We start from the raw sequence: 22,280 nt of genomic DNA, 5'->3' as shown, positions 1-22,280 counted from the left end.
TGGAGAGGAAGTCCTAGGCTGAAGGCACGGCATGAGCAAAGGCAGGGAGGCAGGAAAGAGCTTGATGAATTGGTGAATTCAAGTCATAGGATGTGTCTGGAACTGGGTTGCAGTGGCCAGGTTGCAGAGGGCCTTGCAAGCCACCACCGACGCTGATTTTACCCAGGGGTACGTGGTGCGCTAGAGAAGGACTTATGCAGAGAATGATGTGATCAGATTTGCATTTCAGAAAGATTTTATTCTGGCTGCCCTGTGCAATCTGGACAGGAGTGGGTAGGAATGGGCACAGAGAGGGTGCGGTGGCTCACGCCTGTAACCCCAGCACTCTGGGAGGCCAAAGTGGGAGGACTGCTTGAGTCCAGGAGTCAAGACCAGCCTGGCCTTCATAGCAAAACCCTATCTCTACAAAAAATAAAAAATTAGCCAAGCATGGTGGTGCACACCTGTAGTCCCTGCTACTCAGGAGGTGAGGTGGAAGGATCACCCGAGCCTGGGAGGTCGAGGCTACAGTGATGGTTGCACCACTGCACTCAGCCTGGGCAACAGAGTGAGACCCAGTCTCAAAAACAAAACAAAACAAAACAAAACAAAACAAAACAAGAAAGGGAGCCTGGAAGCGACAGACCCAGGATCTAAAACGAGGTCAGGCTGCCTTTTTCCGTCACTCCAGGAGGCCCCAGCCTGGGCCTGGGGAACTTGGCTTCAACCGGCCTGGAAAGTGACCTTCCGATGAGCCGATGCTAAGGGCCGCCCCAGTTTACGCTCCCGGTGGACAGAGGAGTGGCTGGCCCAACACTGCCCCCTGGTGGTTAAAAGCAGAAGCCCCCTGAGCATCGCTCAGTTTGGGCCGGGCCTCCTCCCTGCCCGCACACCAAGTGTGCTGTCTGGTAGATGGATACAGGTTCACAGCTTACCTCTCCCGCTTCATGTTGTGTGATGTGATAAGTCACTTTCTGCCCTGAGCCTCACTTTCCTTGTCTGTAAGCTGGGGATGGTGCTTCCTGCCTCAGCTTGGGCCTGGCACACAGTAGGTATTTGGGCGTGGAGCTGGCACCACATTTCCCACCGAGATACACAAACGTCTGGGCAGCTTTCTCCCAATCCTGGGCCTTCCCTCCACCCCAGGAACGCAGCACCTCACTTTGTCCCACTGTGTGGCCCCCTGCCCCACACTGGCCTTCCCTGCAGGGGCCCACAAGCCATCAACCCTCATCTCCCCCGCTTCAGGGTGGGGGCCCCAGTGGCAGCTGACTTGGGTACTGGTTCCAAGTCTTCTGCTGGACCCAGAGGCTTTGGCCAAGGCACTGCCCCCTGCTGAGTTTCGGTTTCCTGGCCTGTAAAATGGGGCTATGATCTCTGTCTGCTTCAGGACTTAATGTGAAGGAGCTGTGCAAACTGTGGAGTTACGGTGCCATGAAGCTCTGGTGAAGGCCTACTCCGAGCACTGCCTAGACTTTCTCACAGTGGTGTTCTCTCTGGCTTGGGCTCCTTGGGCAGTGAGGTGGGCTGGGGCAGGTGAGCCTTTCCAACAGCCATTGAAACACCCCCACTGGGGCCTGGTGTGGTGGCTCACACCTGTAATTCCAACATTTTGGGAGGCCAAGGTGGGAGGACCACTTCAGGCCAGGAGTTCGAGACCAGTCTGGGCAACATAGTGAGACCCCCCCCCCCCATTTCTTTTCTTTTCTTTTCTTTTTGAGATGGAGTCTCGCTCTGTCACCCAGGCTGGAGTGCAGTGGCACGATCTAGGCTCGCTGCAAGCTCTGCCTCCTGGGTTCAAGCCATTCGCCTGTGTCAGCCTCCCAAGTAGCTGGGACTACAGGCGCCCGCCACCACGCCTGGCTACTTTTTTCTATTTTTTAGTAGAGACGGGGTTTCACTGTGTTAGCCAGGATGGTCTCGATCTCCTGACTTTGTGATCCCCCCGCCCGCGTCGGCCTGCCAAAATGCTGGGATTACAGGCATGAGCCACCGCGCCCGGCCATGAGACCCCATTTCTAAAAAAAATAAAAAAATAATTAGTCAGGTGCAGTGGTGAACACCTGTGGTCCCAGCTACTCAGGAGGCTGAGGCAAAAGGATGATTTGTGCCAGGAGTTCAAGGCTGCAGTGATCTATGACTCGGCTACTGCATTCCAGCCTGAGAAACAGAGTAAGACCCTATCTCCAAAAAAAAAAAAAAAAAAAAAAAAAAAGAAAAGAAAAGAAAAGAGAAAAAGAAAAACACGCCAATGGGTCCACGACCTGCTGCCCTCCTCACCTGCCTCTCCCCGAAGACTGTGGTTCTTTTGGCAGCTGCACCATTCATGGATGCATATATATATTGCATCCAGCGAAGAGATGGACTGGGAAGGGCAGGTCCCACCTCCATTATCTGGACAGGTGAGGTCTGGGTATTTCCAATTGCCTCATTTTGAGCAAGAGTTTTGATCTGTGGCCTCCTGCCAAGATTTTGCCATTCTTTCCTGACAAACAACACGGCTGTTTTGTAACCGGCATTATAAAATGGTTTTATTAATTATTAATAACTAATGTGTACACAGTTGTCCATGAAGAAATAGGAAATACCAGTGAGTTGTTACCAGTGTTGCCCAAGGCTGGGAGAGCCCTTCCAGCTTTCCTTTGGCCCCAGACACCCCTGCCCCACTGGCCGCCCACACCCCATTCCTGTCTGGAAGGCTTGCCTGCCGTCATCCCGCACATCCAACAGCTCTCCCTTCAGGGTCACCTCCTCCTTGGACAAAGCACACATGACCCCTTGTCAGGTTTCTTGGCTGGGTGCTCCCCCAGAGTTTGGCTCCTGCCCCTACCAAGCATGCATGGTGGCAGTGCACCCATTTGATACTGATCAGTCACGTCACTTCCACCTCCCTCCCTCCATGAGCACAAACCTCCAGTTAACACAGCTGGGTCAGCCCAGGGTCCTCGGTGTCCCCAGAGCCTGCCATGCCTGGTGCTGGGCAAATACTCAAACACCCAAAACCAGGCCGGGCCCAGTGGCTCACATCTGTGACCTCAGCACTTTGGGAAGCTGAGGCAGGGAGGATGGCTTAAGCCTAGAAGTTCAAGACCAGCCTGGGCAACATAGCAAGACCCCTATCTCTACTTTTAAAAAATTAAATTAAATTAACATCCATGAATGAATAAATGAAGAAACAAACTTTGGGCGAGCCACTGCCCTGCTCTAGGTGACTTTTTTTTTTTTTTTCAGTTTTGTGAAACAGTGACAGTGTTAATTAGACATGGAGGCTGGGCATGGTGGCTCATACCTGTAATCCCAGCACTTTGGGAGGCCGAGGTGGGCAGATCACTTGAGATCAGGAGTTCGAGACCAACCTGGCCAACATGGTGAAACCCCATCTCTACTAAAAATACAAAAATCAGGCCGGGCGCGGTGGCTCAAGCCTGTAATCCCAGCACTTTGGGAGGCCGAGACGGGCGGATCACGAGGTCAGGAGATCGAGACCATTCTGGCTAACACGGTGAAACCCCGTCTCTACTAAAAAATACAGAAAACTAGCCGGGCGAGGTGGCGGGCGCCTGTAGTCCCAGCTACTCGGGAGGCTGAGGCAGGAGAATGGCGTAAACCCAGGAGGCGGAGCTTGCAGTGAGCTGAGATCCGGCCACTGCACTCCAGCCTGGGCGACAGAGCGAAACTCCGTCTCAAAAAAAAAAAAAAAAAAAAAAAAAAAACAAAAATCAGCCAGGTGTGGTGGTGCATGTCTATAGTCCCAGCTACTCAGGAGGCTGAGGTGGGATAATCGCTTGAACCTGGAAGGTGAAGGTTGCAGTGAGCTGAGAGTGCGCCGCTTCACTCCAGTCTAGGCAACACAGACTCTGTCTCAGGAAAAAAAAGAACTGCAAATGGGGTTGCTAAGGAAATGTGCCCCCGCTGAGCTCCCAGTGTGTCCCTCCCCTCCTGGCTTGGTAGGAGATTCTGCTCTCACCTCTGCAGGTGACCACGGCTCACTGCAATTCAGTCACTAGTGCCTGCACCTGACCCCATTTTTGTTTGCCACCCCCAGGCTGCCGGTATTCGTGATCACAGCCCTGTGATCAGAGCCTCAGGAAACACTTGTGCATGAGGCCAGAGCAATCCTTACTGCCTGCAAGGAAAGCAGACAAAGCTGTGCTGATGGAAAACTGGCTGTAGGTAGTTACATAGGCAAGAATCAGAGCTCAAGTCTAGGGACCCCTGGTTTTTAGGCAGAGGGCGTCAAGGCAGAGGACATCACGGCTGAAGTGAGGTATTATGATCCCCCATCATGACAACCGGGGGCCCTTGTGAAATTTAGCACAGGGTCCTCCCAACTCCAGTTGGCCACAGCCTGCCATGGAAGCCAAGTGCCTCTGGGCACTCCAAATATCGCTGCATCTGGGGAAGCAGAAGACAGGGTGGCCACGCAGTGCAACAGGGTAGTGGGGATGCCTGTCACATCTCGGATGCAGAGGCAGCCCCTGAACATGGGGATGTCCTGTAACTCTTGCCCCACAGTCCAGTCCATCTCCTTGGAGCCAGCACAGCCATTTTTTTTTTTTTTAACCTGCCAATCTGCTCAAACACCCAGTTGGAACAGGAATGCCTCGTGGCACTGGCTTTAGGAGTTTAGATGGTTTGCTGTTTCTAGCAGCAGAGCACCTGTTCAGACTCTACATATATGCATCCATGAATGGTACAGCTGCCAAAAGAACCAAAGCTAAATGTTGGCAGGATCACAGCAGGTGTGGAGCGGAGGTCACTGGGAATTCCCTGGAAACTCAGTCATTACCCAGTCAACTGGAAGGCTGATCATGGCTTTGTCCTCTGATGGTTACCCATGCCAGACCCCACCTCTCCATTTCCAATTTTCTTTTCTTTGTTTGTTTGTTTAGAGACGGAGTCTGGTTCTGTCACCCAGGCTGGAGTGCAGTGGCACAATCTCAGCTCACTACAACCTCTGCCTCCTGGGTACAAGCAATTCTCCTGCCGCAGCCTCCTGAGTAGCTGGGATTACAGGCACAGGCCACCATGCTCGGCTAATTTTTGTAGTTTTAGTAGAGATGGGGTTTCACCATGTTGCCCAGGCTGGTCTCGAACTCCTGACCTCAGGTGATCTGCCCACCTCAGCCTCCCAAAGTGCTGCGATGATAGGCATGAGCCGCCACGCCCAGCCCATTTCCAATTTTCCATCCAGCGGTGGCAGAACAAGCTTGGATGGGCCCCAGTGCTCTGCTGGAACCAGGACCCTCACCCAGCTGCCTCCAGATAGGCCTGCCCACCCCTGCTGACCTCCTACATGCATAGAACAGGGCTTCTCTCTCTTCAAGCCTGAAGCTGTGATACCCACAAGTCCTGGGATCCATGCACACCGGCTGAAGCTGGAACACCAGGCATGGGCGAGTCCTGGGTGACTGGATCTTGTTGGGATGGATGAAAGGGCAGCTTCTGCAGGCAGGACCCATCCTCAGTGAACTGGATCATCTTCAGCGTTCTCATTCTCAGCCCCATTCTCTGGGAACAGGGAAAGAGGTTCCTGTCTGAATCTTCAGCATGGCCTATGCACTGGTGGCCCCTTCCTGCTTGGTCACTGTGCCAGGCGAGCCCACAATGAGCTGAGATGGTGACGTGGGACAAGTGGCTCTCTGCAGCTACCTTCAGCACCATCCTGCCTGGGAGGTCAGGGGTCAGGGGAGTGGGTGTGAAGGTGTTGGAGCGCACAGGCAGAGGTGGCTGGGGTCTTCACTGTGTTGGGGAGGGTCTCATCGCCTTGAGACTCTGCAGTGTCTCCTCAGAGGCCTTGTCAGGAAGCAGCACCTCCACAGTGTAGCTGAGCTTCTTGGCATGCATCCGGCTGTAGGTGTTGTCGAAGCGCAGGACATCTGTGGTGATGGAGAGGTGATCAGGGAGCACGAACCCTGCATATCTGCAGGAAGAGCCAGCCCTGCATGGCTGCATCCCTGGAACCCTTGGGAATGAGCTGTCCAGGACAGTGGGTGAGCCTGAGGGTCAGCCTGTGCCCAGCCCTAAGCCCGTTGCTCACTTCCATCTCCATGGTAGCTTGTGCTACATAAAGGAATCATGATGGTCACCAGCACACAGAACAGCACACAGAACAGCACACAGAACAGCACACAGCCAGGGAGCAGGCGGCCTGGGAACAGGATCTCGAGTTCCACCTGCAGGGAGGAGCTGTGGCCCACGGACACAGTATGCCCGTACTACGTCCTCACCTGGTTGCGGCTGCACAGGTAGCTCTTGGGCCTCTCCATGCACCATGCATTCCATCACACATTATAGCTCCCTGAATCCTCAAAGCGGCCCCATGCAGAAGGCAATGTCATCCTCATTTCACGGATGAGAAAACTGAGGCTTACAGAGGTGATACGATCTTTTAGCGGTCACAGAGCAAGGGAGGGGAGGTACTGGGATTCCTTTATCCCAATGTCCCAACCCAGGGAGGAGCCCTGCTACCCCAGGAGGAATGGGCTGGGCTACGTAAGCTGCTTTTCCGTCTCGCAGAAGGCATATCCTTTAATGCCAAGGACCAGCATCAACTCAGGTGTGATGAGTCACGCAGACTTTTCTGTCTCTACTCTCCTAATGCTCCCTTTGCACAGAATGAAACAAGGCAACGTGTTGACTTAAGCATAAGCCACACCCTTCTCCTCCATAGGAAATCAACTTTGGGTTCCCCTTCTCCTAGCTCAGTTCCCAATAGACGTGGTGGCCCTGAGCAATGCTGCTTCTGGTCAAGCTGACTGAGCTGCATCTGGCCTGGAAGGCCTGGGGGTGAAGGATAAACACCTGGAGGAAGTCACCTCTTTGAGACTCCTAGAGTGGGGTGGTTCATGCAACTGGGTGGTCCCCTTGCCAAGACCCCTGATTCTAAGTCCATGGCCTCTTCCTTACCTGTCTCTTAGTCCAGTGACCCTGGTATAGGGGCTTCTCAGGAGCTGAGCCCAAGGCCCTAGGTTCTGAACACCAGCTCTTCCCCCACAATGAGTCTCTGCCCTCATACCCACAGGTAGGGGTCACTCATCCGATCCATGGCCCCAAAGCCAGCTCCCCTAGAGTTTATAGAGATCCCCCCACCCTCCTGAGAGCTGGAAAGAGAGGGCAAGCAGAGGGTAGACTGGCAGGGAAAACAATTCCAGTAAACCCTGCAGCTCTTACAGACGCCAGCCTGGAGGCAGGTGAGGCTCCCATCTTCAGGCACCAGGTGGGCGTTGTAGCGCTGGCTGGGCAGCACCTCTGTCATCTCCCTAGCCCTCTGCCGCTTCCCCATCTTGGTCTTCAGGAAAACCCCAAAGCCGATGTCCCCGCCATCCGATGCGAACTGCCACCTGCAGTGGACAGAGAGCCCCACTGGCGACCCCCTGCCTCGGCTCCAGGCCCCTCCCAGCTGTTCCCAGGTGTGGAGTGGTGGCTGTGATCCCTACCTGAGCACACAGCCCGGGAACAGGATCTCGTTCTCCACCTGCAGGGAGGAGCCGCGGCCCACGGACACTGTGTGCTCATACTGCAACCTCACCTGATTGCACAGGTAGAAGCTCTTGGGCACCTCACCCCCATAGTTGATCTGTGGGTAAAGGGGGTGTGTGGGCACTAGATCACAGCTTCTCCCCTCCTTCCCCATCCTCTGGGCACCCTGTACCTTGGTCAGGCATTTGGGGTTGCCATCGGGGTCAGTCATGGTCCCCCCAAACTCCACGGGCAGTTGGTCGGGGCTGATGAATTTTGTCAGCTCCTGCTTCCAGTTGTCTGTGTGGGAGCAAGAGAGGGACTCCAAAGGGACTCAGGAGACTCAACAGAGGGCAAAAGAGGGCTGAGCCCGGTGAGGGGACCGATACAACCTGGGCGTGCTCTCCTGGGTGCCTACTCCTAACCGTACCAAAGACCTTTATGTGGCTCCCAGTTCATGGTCTAGGACCCAAGGCATTGCCCATGTGTGTGGAGGCTCACCAGGGGCAGTGCCCGAGTAGAGGACGAGCCAGGGAGAAGCAGGGTCTTTAGCATCGACCTCTGCTTCCCAGGCAGACGGACACAACCAGGGGGCCAAGCCGCTCACCTCCCAGAATCACAATCTTCCTGCGTGTCTCCTCACTCATGAACGACTTGACCAAGTTGAAGGCCACGGGGAACAGTTTGGGGGCTGAAACACATGTAAATCTCTTGAGAAGCTGGACCAGAGAGGACATGGGGATACAGAGCCACAGTCAAGAGCAGGTGCGGGACAGGAGTTGGACAGATATGGATTCTGCCACTCTCTGCTGTGTGACCTTCAGCAAGTTACCCACCATCTCTAAGTCTTAGTGCAGTTAACTGGAAAATGAAGGTGAAATAATGTATGTATAACACCTGGCACAGTTGCTGGCTTTTAATAAGTGGTTGTCTCAGGCCGGGTGCAGTGGCTCGTGCCTGAAATCCCAGCACTTTGGGAGGCAGAGGCAGGCAGATCACTTGAAGCCAGGAGTTCAAGACCAGCCTGGCCAACATGGTGAAACCCTGTCTCTACTAAAAATGCAAAAACTAGCTGGGCATAGTGGTGCATGCTTGTAATCCCGGCTACTCGGGTGGCAGTGGCACAAGAATTGCTTGAACCTGGGAGGCAGAGGTTGCAGTGAGCCAAGATCGTGCCACTGCACTACAGCCTGGGTGACAGAGTGAGGCTCCATCTCGAAAAAGAAAAAACAAATTAAAAAAATAAAAAACAAATGGCTGTCTCCCCAACCCAGTTGTAAGGGGTTGAGCACAAGCTGGCTCTAGGGTCAGCAATATTGATTCCCCAACAGTATCTCTTCTTTTCCACACTCCAGGTTGTCTGGAATCTTCTTGGGTGTGACATTTACATTAGACCTCCTGTCCTGCCCTGACTTGCTCACACTCAACTGAGCACTGTCTGTGGGCCAAGCTCTGTGCTCCATATTCTCCACACAGTTTCATTTAACCTCATAGTTATCTTTGGGGAGGGGGCTACTGTATCCTCATCTTACAGAATGGGAAACTGAGGTTCAGTGAGGTTAAGCAGACTTGGAGAAAATCATAGAGCTAGTTAGATTTGAATCAGATCCTCTGACTCTGGAACACATGACATCACCAGGGCAGCCAGGGACCATTCCTGCTCAAAGTCTATCCATCCATTAGTGTGGTCCATGGACTATGGGTTCCCAGCCCACACTGACATAAGTAAGTAACAGTAAACATTTAGAAACGTATAACTTGACATTGTTGCAACATACCAGTGCATGATTTTGTGTATTACAAAAATATGAACCTGTGAAGGACTGAAACTAGAAAATAATGCCAGAGGCCAGGTGCGTTGGCTCACTCCTGTAATCCCAGCACTGTGGGAGGCTGAGGTGGCTGCATGACCTGAGATCAGGAGTTCGAAACCAGCCTGGCCAACATGGGGAAACCCCATCTCTACTAAAAATACAAAAATTAGCCAGGCATGGTGGCATGCACCTGTAATCCTAGCTACTAGGGAGGCTGAGGCAGGAGAATCGCTTGAACCCAGGAGGCAGAGGTTGCAGTGAGCAGAGATTGTGACACTGCACTCCAGTCTGGGTGACAGAGTGAGAATCCATCTCAATAAATAACGAACTAACCAGAAACCAACCACACAAAACCTGGTTCCTCACAAAGGATGGTTGAAGAAGCCTTTAACTCCACGGCTTACCTATTGTACCCTCCTATTCCTGCTTCTCCCTCCCCAGGAGGTCATCCCGGTCATGGGCTTACCTCGAATAATAATTAAATTCTTCAAAGTCTCAGGATAATTTGCTTCCAGGATGCTAAAAAACTGTGGAGTCAAGATGAGTCTGGTTGGGGCTCTGTTCCATCACCTCCCGCCCATGGGTTTCTGTGGCCTCTGATGCTGCTGAGACAACAGGCCCATCCCTGGCCCATCCTACCTTCCCCACAAGCATGTGCCTCCTCCTCTCTGTTATTCTTTTTTTTGTTTGTTGATCTGTTCTTGAGACAGGGTCTCGCTCTGTCGCCCAAGGTGGAGTATAGTGGCACAATCACAGCTCACTGCAACCTTGAACTCCTGGGTTCAAGACATTCTCCCGCCTCAGCCACCCAAGTATCTATGACTACAGGCATGTGCCACTGCACTGGGCTAATGTAAAAATTATTATTATTATTATTATTATTATTATTATTATTATTATTATTATTGGTAGAGATGACATCTCACTGTGTTGCTCAGGCTGATCTTGAACTCCCGGGCTCAAGCAATCTTCCCACCTTGGCCTCCCAAAGTGCTGGGACGACAGGCGTGAGCCACCACGCCTGGCCTCTGTGTTACTCTTGTTCCTCTTTCTCCTTGGAGGCTGGACTCTAGGCCAGCATCATTGGCTGGTCTGTGGAGCCCCTGCAGGGCATACCCACCCCTCTATCTCACTGGATTCTCACAGCAATTCACAGCTGGGGCTCACAGCTGGGAGCCGCTGCCCACACCAGCCCCAAACCAGCCGCCCACCTTACCTGCTGGTAGACCTCCACAGCTGGCTTCCACAGGTGCTTCAGGCTCAGCCCCTCCATGTCAAACACCATCAGCGCCATCTCGATCTTCCTGCCCAGCTGCTTGGGACAGAGTCAGCATATAGGTCAGACAACAGCTCCAGTCAGGAGATCCTGGCCAGAGAGACTTGGGCACCTCTCCCCACCTTCCTGCCATCCCACCCTCTGGCAGCCCATAGTGTTTTCCAGACAGATGAATAACACCTCACCTTCATGGGTGGGTAAGGGTGGGAGAAGCCCACATTCCACCAGAGTCCTGAGTGCTGAGGGCTGGGGAGGGGGGGAAGGTGCCACCCCTCTCTGGTCCTGGTGCCACCCTATAGACAGATGAGGCCCAGCTCCACCCCAGCTGCTCACCTTCTGAGTCTGCAGCTCACACTCATGCAAAAGCAGCTCACAGACCTTGATGCGCTTCCGGATCAAATCCTGCTTGGAGGTCGACAGCAGGAGACCCTTGGGGTCGAGGGACCCGATGATGCAGAAGTACACAGGGGAGCCTTCGTAGTCGTAGCCACAAAGACCACCCGAGTCATACAGCTGGATGACCTGGAGGTGTGGGTAAGGTCCTGACTCAATCCAGCTCACTAGGCTGGGTCCCTACTCCATCAGGCGGCTGGATGTGGTGGGTGGGAGATGAGGTCGGCGGTGGGGAGCCTCAGATGGCCTGGGGGATGCTGCTCAAGGCTCACCTCGGGGGGCTGCCACGTGATGATGTTGTCCAGGTCTTGTTGCTTCCGGAACTCCATGTGCTGCAGGGACACAGCAGGAGCTATAGGATTCTGCAGGAACCTGGGGACACCAGGCTAGGTCCCTCTGCCCACAGCCACCAAGATCCCGCCAGAACATACCCAGGCTCTCTGGGTATGGGGACAGGAGGTGGGCTGGTGGGACTTGGGTCTGATGCAGAAAGGGATCGGGGGAGGAAGAAAGAAGGAACAGGAGAATGGGACAGGGCCAGAGTCTCTACCCTTTTGCCGCAAATCCCTGGGTCACGGTGCATGGAAGGCAGGACAGTAGGGATCAGAGATCCTTACCCTCCGGAGCATGTCCTCAGATTTCTGCAGGTCAAAGTTTCGAGCTGCAAGAAGAAGAGGAGGTAAGTAGAAGCTCAAGGATAGATCTAGAAAGAGCCGTTCCCTAAAAACTCATGAGGAAATAGCTAAGGTGTCCCCAGCCTTTTTCTGACACCCCAAGAATACATTGAACATCTAGAAATTGTCTGTTTGTTTGTTTGTTTGTTGAGACAGGGTCTTGGCTCTGTTGCCCAGGCCAGAGTGCAGTGACGTGATCATAGCTTACTGTGGCCTCTGGCCCAGGTGATCCTCCTACTCCAGCCTTCTGAGTAGCTGAGACTACAGGGCCACACCGCCACACCTGGCTAATTTTTTTTTAGATTTCTTTTTTTTTTAGAGATAGGGATCTTGCTATGTTGCCCAGGCTGGTCTTGAACTCCTGGCCTCAAACAGTCCTCCTGCCTCAGCTTCCCAAAGTGTTGGGATTACAGGCACGAGCCTCTGTGTCCGACCTAGAGATGTTTTTTTTTTTTTAACAAGTTAAGGATCTTTAATCATCTAGAAGACTGGAGAGCCCTTGATTTCAGTTTCTAGTCTTCCTACAACCTTCTGGAGGCCAGTCTAGCCTGTATTTGATGTCCCTCAGGAAGCAGAGATCCCCCCGCCACCTGCACAGTGTTAGGGGTGGTGGGGAGCATGGGGTTTGGATTCACACAGACTGGGGCTTAAAGTCTAGTGTTGCCCTTTTATTTTCTGTGCAACCTTGAGCAAGTCACTTACCTTCTCTGAGCCTTAGTTTTTAAAATCAGTTAAATGAGAACACTATCTGTTTCAGTTATTCAAAGAACAACATGAGATAATGTATAGAAAGTGCTTGGCCCAGTACCTGGCTCACAGTAAGTTCTCAATAAACAGTAGCTCTCATGATTACCTATTTTGAAGAAATAGACACACTTTAATTGAAAACGTGATGATCTATTTTAGAAATGCTTTGACTGTTGCTCTCTGAGACCCCTGGCTCACTGAGGAATTTGTCCACTCGCGGAGCTGAAACAATGTGCGAGGTCAGAGATTTTCAGATGGAAGGGATCTCAGATGCTATCTAGGCCTCCTCTGCTCTGACCATGAACCAGTTCCAGAAATCACTCCCAACTGGGCGTGGTGGCTCACGCCTGTAATTCCAGCACTTTGGGAGACCAAGGCGGGCAGATCACCTGAGATCAGGAGTTCGAGACCAGCCTGGCCAACATGATGAAACCCCATCTCTACTAAAAATACAAAAATTAGCCGAGCATGGTGGCAGGCGCCTGTAATCCCAGCTACTCGGGAGGCTGAGGTAGGAGAATTGCTTGAACCCGGGAGGCAAAGTTTGCAGTGAGCTGAGATTGTGACATTGCACTCCAGCCTGGGGGACAAGAGCAAGACTTTGTCTCAAACAACAACAACAACAACAACAAAACCCACAAAACTTAGCCAGTCGTGGTGGTGCACACCTGTAGTCCCAGCTACTCGGAAGGCTGAGGCACGAGAATCACTTGAACCCAGGAGGAGGGGGCTGCAGTAAGCCAAGGTCGCACCACTGCACTCCAGCCTGGGCGACAGAGTGGGACCTTGTCTTAAAAAAAGAAAAAAAAAAAAAAAAAAAGAACCCCCAATGCAACAGCTCAGCCTTGATTATCTCCCACGATGGGGAGTTCATTACCACAGAAGGCATTACCATTCCATTCTTCAGCAGCTTTGACTGAACCCAAATCTGCCCTATGATGGTTCCAGCCGCATCATCAGAGGTCAAACAAATAGATGTAATCCCTTGTCAGTGTGGCAATTCTGCAAATATTTGAAGATAAGCCACCAAGTTCACCTGCCCGATCTTTGCTCTGGGCTATGTATTTATTAAAAGCATCTTCTGTGTCAATTCTATCAAAGGGAACGTTCTGTGATGATGGAAATGTCCTATACCTGAGTTGCTCATTAAGGCAGCCGCTAGCTGCCTGAGGCTACGGAGCAGTTGAAACATGGCAAATGTGATTCAGGACCTGGAGTTTTAATTTAATTTAATCATTACAGTTATATGTGGCTACAGGTTATCAAACTGAACAGGGCAGTTCTATATACGTCAGAGATTTTAAGATTTTTGCTGTACAGGTATTATGTGGTATAGGTTACACTCCTGGGTATTTTACGGACTTTGTTGCTGTTTTGAATGGTATATGACTTTTCGTTTTTTTTTTTTTTTTTTTTTTTTTTTTGAGACAGAGTCTTACTCTGTCACTCAGACTGGAGTGCAGATCTCAGCTCACTGCAACCTCCGCCTCCCGGGTTCAAGTAATTCTCGTGCCTCAGCCTCCTGAGCAGCTGGGACTACAGGCACGCGCTACCATGCCTGGCTAAATTTTGTATTTTTATTGGCCAGGCTGGTCTTGAACTCCTAACTTCAAGCGATCTGCCTGCCTTGGCCTCCCAAAGTGCTGGGATTACAGGTGTGAGCCACCATGCCCTGCCCGCTACTGATTTTTATACCTGGCAATATTGCTGAATTTTCTCTTGAGTTCTAGAGGTTTTCTGTTGATCCAGTTGGTTTTCAAAGGAGACAAGCAATTTCTTTGCAAATATTTTAACTCTTTCCTTCTAGTCTTTACACCAACTATTATTTTTTTCTTTCCTTATAACATTGGCAAAGGTCTCCAGTTCTACATTTAAACAGTAATGTTGATTGATGTTGTTATTCTTTCCTTGTTCCTGATCTTAAAGAAAATGCATCTAAAATCCTCTAATAAGTGTTAACATTTGTCAGAGGATTTTTGCTACGTAATCATTACCAAGTAAAGGAAACTCCCTTCTATCCCTAGATTGGTAAGACTTTTGTTCTGTCTTATAAGAAGGATTTGAACCTTTTCAAATGCTCTATCTGCATTAACTGAGATAGCCGCATAATTTCTCATTTCTAGCACTCATTAATGTTTTCAATGATACTGATAGATATTCTGTTGTTGAAGTATTCTTGCACACCTAAGATAAACTTCCCTAGGTCACGCTGCGTAATTTTTTTTTTTAGACGGAGTCTCGCTCTGTCGCACAGGCTGGAGTGCAGTGGTGTGATCTCGGCTCACTGTAAGCTCTCCCTCCCAGGTTCAAGCCATTATCCTGCCTCAGCCTTCTGAGTAGCTGGGACTACAGGCACCTGCCACCACGCCCAGCTAATGTTTTTGTATTTTCAGTAGAGACGGGGTTTTACCCTGTTAGCCAGGATGGTCTTGATCTCCTGACCTCGTGATTTGCCTGCCTCGGCCTCCCAAAGTGCTGGGATGACAGGTGTGAGCCACCACACCCAGCCAGTCACGCTGCATAATTTTAATGTCTTATTGGATTCTACTACATAATATTGATTTAGACTACCCTGGCCGGGCGCGGTGGCTCAAGCCTGTAATCCCAGCACTTTGGGAGGCCGAGACGGGCGGATCACGAGGTCAGGAGATCGAGACCATCCTGGCTAACACGGTGAAACCCCGTCTCTACTAAAAAAATACAAAAAACTAGCCGGGCGAGGTGGCGGGCGCCTGTAGTCCCAGCTACTCGGGAGGCTGAGGCAGGAGAATGGCGTAAACCCAGGAGGCGGAGCTTGCAGTGAGCTGAGATCCGGCCACTGCACTCCAGCCTGGGCGGCAGAGCGAGACTCCGTCTCAAAAAAAAAAAAAAAAGAAAATGATTTAGACTACCCTTTTTTTTTTTTTTTTTTTTTTTAATTGATGGGGGTTTCACCATATTGGTCAGGCTGGTCTGGAACTCCCGACCTCAGGTGGTCCACCTGCCTCGGCCTCCCAAAGTGCTGGGATTACAGGTGTGAGCCACCGTGCCTGGCCTGATTTAGACTTTTTTTTTTTTTTTTTTTGAGGCGGAGTCTCGCTCTGTGGCGCGGACTGGAGTGCAGTGGCCGGATCTCAGCTCACTGCAAGCTCCGCCTCACGGGTTTATGCCATTCTCCTGCCTCAGCCTCCCGAGTAGCTGGGACTACAGGCGCCAGCCACCTCGCCCGGCTAGTTTTTGTATTTTTAGTAGAGACGGGGTTTCACTGTGTTAGCCAGGATGGTCTCGATCTCCTGACCTCGTGATCCGCCCGTCTCGGCCTCCCAAAGTGCTGGGATTACAGGCTTGAGCCACCGCGCCCGGCCTAGACTTCTTTATATCTACATTCATAAGTAAAATAGGCTGAGAATTTTCTTTTTTAAAAACTTGTATTAGCTGGGCATGGTGGCTCCTGCCAGTAATCTCAGCACTTTGGGAGGCCAAGGCAAGCAGATCACCTGAGGTCAGGAGTTCAAGACCAGCTTGGCCAACATGGTGAAACCCTGTCTCTACTAAAAATACAAAAAATTAGCCGAGTGTGGTGGTTCATGCCTGTAATCCCAGCTAGCCAGGAGGCTGAGGCACGAGAATCACTTGAACCCGGGAAGTGGAGTTTCCAGTGAGCCGAAATTGCACCACTGCACTCCATCCTTAGCAATAAAGCAAGACTCTGTCTCAAAAAAATGATAATAATAAAATGAAATTTTAAAAATTGTACTGATCTAGCTTTGAAATCAAACTTACTCAAACCTTATAAGGTAACTTTCTCATAGGTTCTTAAACAATTTGTATGAGCTAGAAATTAACTGTTTTTGTTTGTTTGTTTGTTTTTTGAGACGTAGTCTCTTTCTGTTGCCCAGTCTGGAGTGTGATGGTACAATCTCGGCTTACTGCTACATCTACGTCCTAGGTTCAAACGATTCTCCTGCCTCAGCCTCCCGAGTAGCCGGCATTGCAGGTGCCCACCACCATGCCTGGCTAATTTTTGCATTTTCAGTAGAGACGGGGTTTCTCCATGTTGGTCAGGCTTTTCTCGAACTCCTGACCCCAGGTGATCCACCCACCTTGGCCTCCCAAAGTGCTGGGATTACAGGCGTGAGCCACTGCGCCCGGCCAGCTGGTCTTAAAACTCCACAGGAATTCATCTGTAGAACCACTGGAGTCTGAGTTTTGGGGGAGGGGAAGTTTTCACTGCCATTTCGATTTCTCTAATATTTATTGGTCTGATGACATTTTCTATTTCTTCTTGCTGGATTTTGGTCTTATATATTATTTTCTAGGAATGTATCTTTCTTCACTTGGATTTTCAAATTTATTAATGCATATTTGTTCATAATCTTCTCTTATAGGCCTAAAAAAGAATCAATTTATAGGTGATTTTCTGTTTTGTTGTTTGTTTGTTTTTTGAGACAAGCCATCCTCCTACCTCAGCCTCCCGAATAGCTGGAACTGCAAGCATGCACCAACACGCCTGGCTTATTTTTGAATTTTTTGTAGAGATATGATTTCATCATGTTGCCCAGACTGGTCTTGAACTCATGGGTCAAGCAATCCTCCTGCCTTGGCCTCCCAAAATCCCAGGATTACAGGAGCGAGCCACCGTACCTGGCTATAGGAGATTTTTCAATTAGGAACCAGAGTGTGGTTTCTTGTCCTATAGACAGTGGTTTGGGCAATGCTCATGGGATATGAGGACAGAGTTGTTTTTTTTTTTTTTTTTTTTCAGTAGCACCTACTATGTGCCAGGTAGAGGGGACCAGGGCAGGCACATCCCTGCCCTGATGGAACTGGCATCAGATGAAACTAATGGAACTGACAGACAGATGTGGGATGAAGATAAGGAAAAACAGAGGGGGTCAGGCAGAGTGGCTCATGCCTGTAATCCCTGAACTTTGAGAGGCTGAGGCAGGAGGATCATTTTGGGTCCAGGGGTTCGAGACCAGCCTGGGCAATGTAGTGAGACTCTATGACCCTGTGTCTACAAAAAATAAAAATAAAAATAAAAATAAACAAAGGAAAAGAACTTCAGAAGGAGGGTTGGGAAAAGCCCCTCAGCATGAGGCCCGGGGAAGGTCCTCTGCCAAGCTCAGCCTCAGGAGTAGCCCTCCCGTTTGCCTGGGTCTTGGGTTAGTGAGGCCGGGAGTAGTGGAGCTGATGCTGAAGTGGACGATGGGGCTATGCCAGCAGGTCCCATCACCCATGGCATGAGGTGGGAGGCATCAGGATACCCAGACCCCTTCCCGATCTTGGATCCTTTTTCTTTCCTATGACCTGGAAGCCTAGGTACCTGCAATCCCACTCCTTTATCAAGGACACACCAAGCACCCCCAAAGCTGGGTTTTAAACCCAAAAAGACTCTAAAGGAGGAGAGAGGGCTGATGCTGTATCAAGGGGCTTCAAGAAATCAACTGTCCCAACTCCTTCTTTAGTCCAGGCTGGGGGTAGTGACATATTCCCTTGTCAAAAACAAAGAGAAAGTGCCACAGTCAAGGGGTCTTAAGGAGGGCAAGACAACTAAATATCATGTGGGATCCTGGATGGGATCCTGGAAGAGAAAAATGAAGGAAATCCAAATATTATATGAACTGTAGTTAATAATAATGTATCCATATTGGTTTATTAATTCTAACAAATGTACCATCATCATCATAAGAGGAGGATGTTAATAAAAAGGAAAACTAGGTGCAGAGTATGTGGGAACTTTTTGCACTATATTTGCAATTTTCTGAAAATCTAAAACTATTCTAAAAATTTAAGTTTATATAATGTATGTACACACACACACACACACACACACACACACACACACACACATATACTTTTAAGACAGAGTCTCACTCTGTTGACCAGGCTGGAGTGCGATGGCATGATCTCGGCTCACTGCAACCTCCGCCTCCTGGGTTCAAGTGATTCTCGTGCCTCAGCCTCCTGAGTAGCTGGAACTACAGGCACGCGCCACCACACTCGGCTAATTTTTGTATTTTTGTAGAGATGAGGTTTCGCTATGTTGGCCAGGCTGGTCTCAAACTCCCGGCCTCAAGTGATCTACCCCCTCAGCCTCCCAAACTGCTGAGATTACAGGCGTGAGTCATAGGGCCTGGCCAAAATATTGAAAAAAAAACAAAAAAAAAACAAAAAAACAGACAGAACAATTCAGAGGAAGAATTAGTCCCTGGTAGGGACTTCCTTTTCTCAGGCGCTGTGTGCAACTCTGACCTCATCTGACTCACAGCACCCTGAAGGTAGGGACCAGTATTATGCCCATTACACAGAAGAGGAAAGTGAGGTTGAGACAGTGAACGGCTTGCCACAGGCACACTGCTAGCTCTGGAACTCAGTCGCAGCTCTGCCCCATTCCAAAGCCAGCGTTTTAAACCCTGCACTGTATGTATGCTTTCTGGGCCGACTCCTGACTTCTCACCCATCTCAAGTTCAAAATCCATTCCATGAGGTGTAATGAGTTAAGATGAATTTTTCCCTAAGCCCTGGGGCAGTGTCTGTTACTATCATTAGTATTTTGAGATGGAGTTTCACTCTGTTGCCCAGGCTGGAGTACAGTGGTGCAAGCTCAGCTCACTGCATCCTCCACCTCCCGGGCTCGAGTGATCCTCTCACCTCAGCCTCCTGAGTAGCTGGGATTACAGGTGCTCAGCAGTACACCCAGCTAAGTTTCGTATTTTTTGTAGAGATGAGGTTTCGCCATGTTGCCCAGGCTGGTCTTGAACTCCTGAGCTCAAGCAATCTGCCCGCCTCAGCCTCCCAAAGCACTGGGACTATAGGCGTGAGCCATCGCATCTGGCTTGTTATTTTTTTAGACTGCTGCTGTAATTCCTAGAAGAAACTGCTTCTCTACCATTCACTAAATCCAATTCCTTAAGTGTTTGCTGGGCACCTGCTCAGTGCACTAGGGCACCTCGGTTCCTTTAGGGGACAACAGAGCCCTGTCCTCGGGGAACCGGAGGTAGACCCAAAGGCAAGAACTGAAGACAGTGCTCCGCAATATCTGCCCCAAAGGCTGGCCAGGCCAGAGGCCAGTTAAGTCCTAAGGATGTCCTGGCTGTTAACTGTAACCTCACCCCGGCGCTATGCCCACCTGTTGCCTCATCCCTTCTTGACAGATGAAGAAACTGAGGCTCAGTGGGGTTTTGTGCTGTGCTCAAACACAGGGGAGCTCAGATTCTAGTCAGAGCAGGCTGATTCCAGAGGCTGTGTTCTTTTTTTTTGAGATGGAGCTTCACTCTTGATGCGCAGGCTGGAGTGCAATGGCAGGATCTCGGTTCACTGCAACCTCCGCCTCCCGGGTTCAAGCAATTTTCCTGCCTCAGCTTCCTGAGTAGCTGAGATTACAGGCATCCGCCACCACACTGGCTAATTTTGTATTTTTAGTAGAGACAGGGTTTCCCCACGTTGGTCAGGCTGATCTCGAACTCCCAACCTCAGGTGATCAGTCCGCCTCGGCCTCCCAAAGTGCTGGGATTACAGGTGTGAGCCACCATGCCCGGCAAGCTTGTGTTCTTTACTACTCTACAGCTTCGTTCCCCAAAGCCTCCCACTCCTCTCCTGAGACCCTCCTTCCTTCCCTCCCTCTCCGCCTCCCCTGGTCCCTGCAAGCCTCACCTAGCAGCCAGCGTAGGAGAAAGTAGTCATCAGCATTGGGCAGCATGGGCAGCAGGTTCTGGAGGTTCTCCCGGAACTGAGCGGGGAAGGAGCTGATGGTCAGCGGAACTCTCATGACCTCGGGGGCCACCAACCCCGCCCCTAACCCTTCCCACCTCATCCACCAGTCAACTCCACTCGGAGACCATGCAGGGTGCTGCCCTGAACAACTCTGCCATCTGAAAACAGGGAACCCTCCAGCCCAATATAGGAAAAAGAGTTGGGTCCTTCCCAAAATTTGAGGGTGCCCTACACACAGACTCCCATTCTACATGTCTAAGGTGGGGCCCTGGCATCCTTATATTTTTAATTTTTATTTTATTATGATTTTTATTATTTTACTATCATTATTATTATTATTGAGACAGGATCTCACTCTGTTGCCCAAGCTGGAGTGTAGTTGCGTGATCTTGGCTCACTACAACCTCCGCCTCCCGGGCTCAGTAGATCCTCCCAGCCCAGACTCCCAAGTAGCTGGGACCACAGACACACAAGACGCTCAGCTAATTGTTGTACTTTTTGTAGAGATGGGATCTTGCCATGTTGCCCAGGCTGGTGTCAAACTCCTTGGCTCAATCTGCCTGCCTTGGCATCCCAAAGTGCTGTCATCACAGGCATGAGCCACCACGCCCGACTGACAGCCTTATTTTTTCAAGTATCCCTGGGAGATTCTGCTGCAGGCCAGCTAGAGGGTTTTAGGAATGTTGTCCCTGATACTGCATCTTAAGGGTTTAGATTTAGAGGCAAGTTATCAAACCTCTCTGAGCCTTAGTTTCCTTATCTGTGAAATGGGGATAATAATAAACTTGCGCCAACCAAAGGAGTTTGTGCACGTAAAACACTTAGCAGGCTTGGCTCCAAGCAGGTGTCAGATAAATGTGAGCACTCAGCCAGCATGGATTGCCTGATGCCCCAGACAGTGGAGGCTGTGTGGAAAAAAACAGAGGCAGAGGTCAACAGACATGGGCTGAAAGAGAAGCCACGAATGCCTTATCAGGACATCTGTTGGGGCTATCGGGGAGTCAGCGTGCCTTTTCCTACTGGCAGAGTTTAAGGATGTCATTTAGAGTTTGGGTCTGAGACTAAGGCTTGGGTCTGAGAAAGAGAGGAGATCTCACTTCCCTGGGGACTAACAGAGCTGAAGGCAAGGGCTGGGTTTGAAGGTGAATCTGTGAATCCAAATTTGGGATTAGAAATATGAGGCCAGGCGCAGTAGTTCACACCTGTAATCCCAGCACTTTGGGAGGCCAAGGCGGGTGGATCATAAGGTCAGGAGTTTGAGACCAGCCTGGCCAATATGGTGAAACCCCATCTCTACTAAAAATACAAGAATTAGTCGGGTGTGGTGGCGGGCACCTGTAGCCCCAGCTACATGGGAGGCTGAGGCAAGGGAATCGCTTGAACTCAGGAGGCGGAGGTTGCAGTGAGCAGAGATTGTGTCATTAACACTCCAGCGTGGAGGACAGAGCAAGACTCCATCTCAAAAAAAAAAAAAAGAAGATTACAGATAGGGAAGTTTGGGCCCTATGAACAAATCACAAAGAGAAACCAAACAAACAAATGTTGCAACCTGAGCATGAAAAGGAGTCTGTCTACCCAAGGCTGCCCCAGCAGCCGGATGGCAGCGCCAATCCCTCCCCCACAACCGGGGAACAAGTACCAGGGCCGGGTGGTGGAGAGCAAGCAAGGTCAGAAGACTGGATTCGGCCCCAGGTCACCCAGAGAGAGACTCCTGTCCCGCGTGCTGCACCTAGCGGCCTCAGCAACCGCACGCAGGACCAGAGGGCAGAACAGCGGCGCTCTCTCCAGGCTCGGTGTTCCAGCCCGTACCATGGGGGCTCCAGCCGAGTTGGGCAGCGCCAGGCTGCTCAGGGCCCCTCCCCAAGCCTCCCAGCCCGCGATGCCCCTCACCTTGGCCAGCGCCTCCTGCTGCTGGGGGCTCAGGTCCCCGACTCGACCGCTCATGGTGCCCGCGGGCGCAGGTCCGCCCGCCGCCGCCTGGTATCCGCTGCCGCCTGGTTATGCCTGCTGTGCTAGATGTTGGTCCCGCCCCGACGGGAGAGGCACTGGTCCTGCCCCGCCCCGCCCAGTTCTCTCCTCCCCTCGAGGATTTTTTGCTGTGGTCACCAAGCGCACCCTACCTGGGACAGGGAGGTGACCTGCCGGGAGAATGATCTGGGGCAGCTGGAGGCTCCCACCTCCAGGCCTTCTTACTGCGGGGGCGCCCGCCTGTTCGCAGGTGGCAGGAAAGGGAATACACTG

At 51.1% G+C, this 22,280-nt stretch overlaps 1 protein-coding gene across 1 annotated transcript; it reads right to left on the bottom strand.

Moving 5' to 3' along the window:
• Nucleotides 1-4,501: 4,501 nt before the first annotated feature.
• Nucleotides 4,502-22,033, bottom strand: SEC14L4 (SEC14 like lipid binding 4). The gene is made up of 12 exons (XM_010359586.2): nucleotides 21,930-22,033; nucleotides 19,980-20,055; nucleotides 11,541-11,584; nucleotides 11,196-11,255; nucleotides 10,864-11,052; nucleotides 10,471-10,566; nucleotides 9,721-9,781; nucleotides 8,048-8,131; nucleotides 7,634-7,740; nucleotides 7,419-7,558; nucleotides 7,153-7,322; nucleotides 4,502-5,858 (listed from the first exon to the last, which is right to left on the bottom strand). The coding sequence occupies exons 1-12, from the start codon at nucleotides 21,981-21,983 to the stop codon at nucleotides 5,719-5,721; spliced, it is 1,221 nt and encodes a 406-aa protein (XP_010357888.1). The 5' UTR covers nucleotides 21,984-22,033; the 3' UTR covers nucleotides 4,502-5,718.
• Nucleotides 22,034-22,280: the final 247 nt, after the last annotated feature.

Source organism: Rhinopithecus roxellana, chromosome 13 (genome assembly GCF_007565055.1).
Source record: "Rhinopithecus roxellana isolate Shanxi Qingling chromosome 13, ASM756505v1, whole genome shotgun sequence".
Lineage (NCBI taxonomy): Eukaryota > Metazoa > Chordata > Mammalia > Primates > Cercopithecidae > Rhinopithecus > Rhinopithecus roxellana.
The sequence above is the reverse complement of the archived record's forward strand: the minus strand, read 5'-3'. Positions and strand labels throughout refer to the sequence as shown.